A 7,474-nucleotide genomic window follows, 5' to 3' on the forward strand; every position below is an offset into this window, starting at 1 on the left:
GGTAGTACAGTTATTGGCTCAGCAGCTGTTGTTTCTGAGAAAGATGCAGGTTCAAATACAACCAGGTTATGGCATATGCGATTAGCACATGCAGGAGAAAAATCTTTGCAACAATTAGTTAAGCGAGGTTTGTTAAAGGGTGCAAAGGTGTAACTTGAATTTTGTGAGCATTGCATTCTAAAAAAATAGACTAGAGTGAAATTTGGCACTGCAATCCACCAAACTGAAGGTATTTTAGTCTACATCCATACAGATGTATGGGGGCCCACAAAAATGGTTTTGTTGGGTGGTATGCATTATTTTATCACTTTTATTGATGATTTTTCCAGAAGAGTTTGGGTGTATTCTATGAAGCATAAAAATGAAGTGTGATATTTTCCTTAAATGGAAAAAATTAGTTGAAACTCAAACTGGAAGAAAGATTAAACTGCTTAGACCAGATAATGGTGGTGAATACATGAATGACCCGTTTATGAAGGTATTGCTCGACACGTCACAATTCGAGATATACCACAGCCAAATGGGGTAGCAAAGCTCATGAATCAAACTTTGCTAGAGAAAGTTCGATGTATGTTGTCTAATGCTGGGTTAGACAAAATTTTTTGGGCTGAGGCTGTTAGATATGCATGTCATCACGTCAATCGTCTACCATCATCTACAATAGGGGGGGAAACACCCTATGAGGTATGGTCTAGAAAACCTGCTAGTGATTATGATTCTTTACATGTATTTAGTACTATGGCTTATGATCATATTAAAGAATCTAAGTTGGAACCAAAATCCAAGAAAGCAATATTATTAGGGATAAATGCAGGAGTCAAAGGATACTATCTTTGGTGTCTAGAGACAAAACAAATGATTTTAAGCAGGAATGTGACTTTTGATGAACTTGCGTGGACGAAGAAAACAATACGCAAGGAGTCATGAGTTGAAGAGAAGACTAGTGGTACTCAACAGGAGGTGGAGGTTGATACAATTTTGGGAAAGCCAGTGAGAAATGAGACTACACAAGGTAACTCTCCAGTTACGGTAGGGAATAGTGTACAAGCAGAGGAGATTTGAATTCGAGAATCTTCACAACAACAAGAATCAATTGTTTCTTAGAGGCCAAGACGAGAAATTTGAAAACCTACTTGGTATATTGATATGGTGGCCTATGCACTTCCAATTGTGGATGATAATGTTCCTTACACTTTCAAAGAAGCAATGAGAAATTTTGAATTAGACAAGCGGAAAAGGGCGATGGATAAAGAAATGCAATCTCTTCATCAGAATCAGACTTGGGAGCTAACCCAGCTGCCTAAGGGTAAGAAAACAACTTGTTGCAAATGGGTTTTAAAGAAAGAAGGATTTCTATATGCAAATAATATTCGCTTCAAAGATAGATTGGTAGCTAAGGGTTACGCACAGAAGGAAGGCATTGATTATAATGAGGTATTTTCTCCAGTTGTTAAACATTCTTCCATTCGAATTTTGTTGGCTTTGGTAGCACAATTTGATCATAAACTAGTTCAACTCAATGTAAAAACTACATTTTTACATGGTGATTTGGAAGAGGAAATCTATATGACTCAGCCAGATGGATTTCAAGTTGCTGGAAAAGAAAATTGGGTATGTAAACTGGGTAAATCATTGTATAATTTAAAACAGTCTCAAAGACAGTGGTACAAATGATTTCATCAGTTTATAATGGGTCACAAGTACATCATAAATACCCATCATAAATAAACATGATCATTGTATTTATTTTCGCAAACTACAAAATGGATCTTTATAATATTTACTCTGTATGTTGATGATATGTTGATAGTTTCAAAGAACAGGGAAGAAATCAACAAGTTGAAAAGTCAGTTAAATCAAGAGTTTGAGATGGAAGATCTTGGTGAAGTAAAGAAGATACTTGGCATAGAGATTTGCAGAGACAGAATAAGAGGAAGAGTTAGTTTGTCTTAGAAACAGTATTCAAAGAAGGTAGTACGAAGTTTTGACATGTCTAAGCAGTCAAAACCAGTAAGCACTCCTCTTGCTCCTCATTTTAAATTTAGTGCGGCTTTATCTCCTAAATCAAATGAGGAACGTAAGTATATATCACAGGTTCCTTATGCAAGTGTTGTTGGTAGTGTGATGTATGCAATGGTTTGTACTAGACCTGATATTTCACAAATTGTTTGTATGGTGAGCAGGTATATGCATGATTCGGGTAAAGGATGTTGGCAAGCTATGAATGAATTTTGAGATATATTATGAATACGATTGATGTTGGTATAATATTTGAGAAAAATAATACTATAGATAAACGTGTTGTTGAATATGTGGATTCTAATTTTTCAGGAGATCTGGATAAATGTTGATCAACTACTGAATATGTTTTTACATTTGCTAATGGTCCAGTGAGTTGAAGGTCTACCTTACAGTCTACCATTGCCTTATCTACAACAGAAGCAGAGTACATGGCAGTTTCAGAGGCTGTTAAAAAAGTTATTTGGTTGCAGGGTTTACTTGAAAATTTGGGAGTTGTTCAGAAGCATATTGTTGTGTTCTGTGATAGCCAGAGTGTTATTCATTTGGCAAAGAACCAAGTCTACCATGCATGAACAAAGCACATCGGCGTTCAATTTCATTTTATGCAGGAATTATTGATTGAGGTAAGATACTTCTTCAGAAAGAAGATTACTACAACGAAAAATCCCGTAGATATGTTGACCAAGATTGTGACAACAATCAAGTTCAAATATTGTTTGGACTTGAACAATATCATGCAAGTCTGAATATTTTTGGAAGGCGTCAATGATGTGGAACTCCAAAAAATGTTGGTGATTGAAAAATTTGTTGAATTTATCATCAAGGTGGAGATTTGTTGTTTTTTGTCCCACAATGGTAGAATAATTCCACATTGGTATAAAAAGTTTATTTGAGTTTTTTTTTTTTTTTTTTTTGTATTATTTGTCCCACATTGGGGAGAAGTATTTTTTGGACTTGAGATTGAAGATATATAAAGAGCTCAACTCTCCATTTGTAAAACACACCTCAAAGTTGTACGTTGTCAAGAAGTAGTGGATTGATCTTCGGCACCCGAAAACGTAGGTAATTCTATACCAAACCTCGTTAATTTCTTATCTTGTTCTTTATTATTAGTCTCAGCATTGTTTTAGTTTCTTATATATTCAATAGCATTAGTTGTAATATTGGTGTTTGGCACAAATGGGGTGCCCGGCACAACAGCAGCAATCCGACCGTTCAAAGAACTTTGATTGGACGGTCAAGATTGCGCCATGTCGCCTTCTAAAGACACGACCCTAATTGTACCACGTGTCATCATATGGATGGTGACACATGTCCCTTTAATATATATATATATATATATATAAACCTCTCTCTCTCTTCTCCCTCTCTCTCTCTATCATGCGCTCTCATTTTCTCTCTTTCTTTCTATTTCATCTTTCTTTGATATTTTCTTTTCTTTTTCTATTTCTTTTCTCTCCTTCTGATTTCTTTTTTTTTTTTCATTCTCTCTAGTTTTTTCTTTCTTTCTTTCTTTCTCCCTTCTCTTTTCTCTCTCTCTCTCTCTCTCTCTCTAATCTTCTAACTCATTTCTATTTCTCCCTGTTTTTGTAGGATGCAATTCAAATGGTATGTGTGGTGTGTTAGAGTGTTAAGCTCTTGCCCTACCTCTCAAGTCCGAAGGTAACCCTCTCATTTTCTTAATTTCTCTTTCTTTGCGTTTTCTTTTATTTCTTGGATCTTCTTAGGCATTTCTCGCATTTTCCTGCTTGCCAAATAGGATTTAGAGGCTAGTTGACCTGGGCCTCAACCTAGGTTGGATTAGTTTAAATGGGGTTTCGGGTTAGGCATGATCAAGATTGAGGTTAAGTTGGTTCATACTTTAATTTAGGTGCTTGGGTATAGGAATTGGATTATTGGGTTGTTAGGGTAGGATGGGCTTTTGGACCTATAATTGGGTCTAGGTTGAGGAAGGCCCAATTGGGCCTTAGTGGTATTTAGGTTTTAAGTTGTGGTAAGCACAGTTGGGCCTAGGATTTGAAATTAGGTCTAAGTTGGATTAGGCTTCAATTAATGTAAATGGGTCAATTGACCCAAGTCAACAAGCCGATGTTGACTTGGGTCTCAGGTTTGGTAATTTGGGTTTGGGTCAAATCTAGGAATATTCGAGTTTCAGCTTTTGAATATGGGGTAATTAGGCATGGATATTCCAAATTCAAGTCTAATTCTTGAATCCTATGTGGAATGTTTTAAGAAAATTATTTGAATTTAAACATTAACTACAAGAACTTAAAATTCAGCACTTGTTAAAGATTTGAAAAATTAAGTAGTGATTGCTTCTGCTTTTGAATTCTTCACTATGCAACTTCTTCTTCCTTTTATCTAAGTCTCTTAAATTTCCTTCTATTGCACTTACCCTTCAAACCCAAGCCTATGTTCCTATTTTATCCTTCTTCTTTGCCGGAGCCTTTTAATTCCAAGCCCTTACTGCAATTCGAACCCTTCAGACTTCAACCCTCCCTGATTTCTTCGATCTTTGCCACATAGCCTCTGAACAATTCCCTCTCAATTTTTCAACAAAGGAATTCCTTTTTAACTCACTCAAATTCTCAGTTTTTTATCTTTCAATCTGTATATCTGTGTGACTGTCTGTATCTGTCTACCCTCAAAAGGCCTCTATTTATAGGCTTAGGGGAAGCAATCATATTAAATTTGATTAATTAATTAATTTTAAATTGATCAATCAAATTTAAAACTAGCTGGTTAATCAAATTGATTAAGCAAATTTAATTTGCTCAATCATATTTAAATGTCAATTAGCTTTTATTTTTGATTTCCTAATTGACATTCTTTTGTGTTTGTGTCTAGGTGCAAGCATGACGAATTGGAGAATCCAGCCCTTTTATTTCACTTTTTCTTTGTCTGCCAAAATATTTTTATATTTTCTCACTTGGATAAGTTTTATCCAGATTGTGTTATATAAGCCCCCATAAAATTGGTTGTCTACAGTATGTCTACATGCCTCGAGTAGAATATGGTGTAATCTCCCTTAGTTCTAACTTGTGGGCGGTAAGTGGCAAGTGTTCTTACACAAGGATGGCCCTGTGGCGATGGGAATTATCTCTTGTGCTTATCAAATGCATGCGAATTCAATACATTCATAGTTTGATTCATGGTTCCTCTGTGATAATTTCCGTGGGGATAAGGGTCGTCATGCTGCTGTTCTCGTTTCTACAGGGGATATCAAAGCAAATGGAACTCACCGAATCGCTTAACCTGGACGGCAGCGTGTAGAATGGTGGTCTTATCCTTGTTCTGCAGGAAGGCCTGCTGGCTGTCGGGATCATACGTCGAAATTTTCTCTGAAAGAAAACGGAAGACCTTCGTCTTCCCGTAGCGCACGGCCCGAAACAGCGCCGTCTCCCCATCGTGGTTGATCATGCCGAGCAGTCCCGGCGCTATCTGCAGCACCGCCTCTGCCAGGGCAACGTCGCTGCTGGTGGCGGCCTCGTGCAGGACGGTGTTTCCTATGTGGTTCTGGCGGGTCATCTTGTCGAGATGCACGTCCGGGACGTCGTCCAGCAGCTTCTTCGTCAAATCGCCAAGCTGGGCGTAAGCGGCCATGTGGAGGACGGTATCCTTGTGTACTGTGAGTATGTGCAGAGCGCCCTCAGGAAATTGTTTGCAGAGTTGGATCACCGTCTGCTTTTCTTCTTTTATCAGAGCTTCGTACAGAATTCCATTATTTTTGCGCTTCTTCCACTCATCCTCATTCATACTTACATTAATCATCTCTGTCATTGAACTCAATAAATTCTAATCTGGGTTTTGGTGTATTTTATCCACAAAAAAAAACACACACACACACATATATATATATATATACATGGAGAGAGAGAGAGAGAGAGAGAGAGAGAGAGAGTGGCATATCTCAATCTGTACGGAAAGAAAGAATGTGATGCTATAGGTTTGCTTTATACTGAAGTTTATGTTGGATTAATGCCCCTAAATTCAATGATTAAAAAAAATTAAGGTAGTCTTTGGGAATCACCTCTAGCAAGTATTTGGGAATCATCTCTAGAAATTGAAATGAAAATGATTGATTCTCCCTTCTAACATTTGTTTTATGATAATTTTACTTCAATTTCCATTCCATACGGCAATTAATGAGATTTCCTTCTTGAAATTTCTAACTTTTACTCTTGAACCATAATTCTTAAAAATATATTATTTATTATAATATGATAATTTATATAATATAATATAATATATATATATATATTACATAAATTTAAAAAATAATATTAATATTATAATATCATTATAAATATTTTAAGATATTATTATATTTTAACATAAATATTTAACCATTATTATTCATATCTTTTGTTATACATAATAGCATAATAACATATAAAAATTAAAAGAACAATATTATATGTTAAAATATTACGATATTAAAATAAACTAAAATAAAATATTTATTATCATCATCAATTATAAAAATGTAATAAGAAAATTTAATAATGATATTGTATAAAAAATATAACACTATTTTATATTAAATAGACACAAACATATATATAATATAATATAATATAATATATAATAAAATATAATATGTAAAAAAAATACTATTGTGTAATAAAATATAATGCTATGGTGGTTGTTTTATTATATTATATTATATATTAAATAATAAATTATGACATAGTCTTATAATATATAAGATTTTTATTTATATTTAATAAATTACATATTAAAATATAGTACTTATAAAATATAATATTAATAGTATAGTGAAAACAAAAAAATATGATAAAATATAATTGCAAAGTTAATAAATTACATGAATATAAAAATGATTTTACCGTAAAAATTATTTATTATATAGCATGATCAAATAATATTTTATAATAATTATATTTATAATATTATTATTTTAGATTAAATTAATTGAATAAATAATTTATATTAATTAGACTTATTTTCAATTTTTATGTCTATATATATCAAGTACTATAATACATTTTTTATTCCGATTTTGTGTTGAATCAAACATGAGAGAAGAAATTGGTGTTCCGTTTCCAATTCCACTGAATTTTAATTTCGGTTATGATCCCAATTTCAATTTTAACCAAAGAATAGGTAAGTTTTTTTTCAATTTAATGGGTAAGGTAAAAGAGATTGCATTCTAACTAACTCAAGCAAGCAGCTTGAGAATAAGTATGAAGCCGAATTAAAGTCCAATGTTAGACATGAGCAAAATAAAATCTGATCAAGACATGAAAGCAAAAATATGAATCTCTTCCATAAGAAGAGGTTACCAAGGACCTTCCCATCAATGCATTAAGCCGATAAGGCTTTTTCCTGAAAATTTCTTTGATTATTCCTCTCCTTCTAGATTTCTCAAGCAATGTGATGTGGCTAGAAAAGATTTACTTAGCTTCCTCCTATCGCGATGTCCCGAGAG

At 33.9% G+C, this 7,474-nt stretch overlaps 1 protein-coding gene across 1 annotated transcript; it reads right to left on the minus strand.

Moving 5' to 3' along the window:
* Positions 1–5,244: 5,244 nt before the first annotated feature.
* LOC131145711 (uncharacterized) lies at positions 5,245–5,802 on the minus strand. Its single transcript, XM_058094908.1, has one exon. It carries the CDS (start codon positions 5,800–5,802, stop codon positions 5,245–5,247), a length of 558 nt encoding a protein of 185 aa, XP_057950891.1.
* Between the last annotated feature and the right edge of the window lie 1,672 nt (positions 5,803–7,474).

The sequence above is a fragment of the Malania oleifera genome, chromosome 13, assembly GCF_029873635.1.
Source record: "Malania oleifera isolate guangnan ecotype guangnan chromosome 13, ASM2987363v1, whole genome shotgun sequence".
NCBI lineage: Eukaryota > Viridiplantae > Streptophyta > Magnoliopsida > Santalales > Ximeniaceae > Malania > Malania oleifera.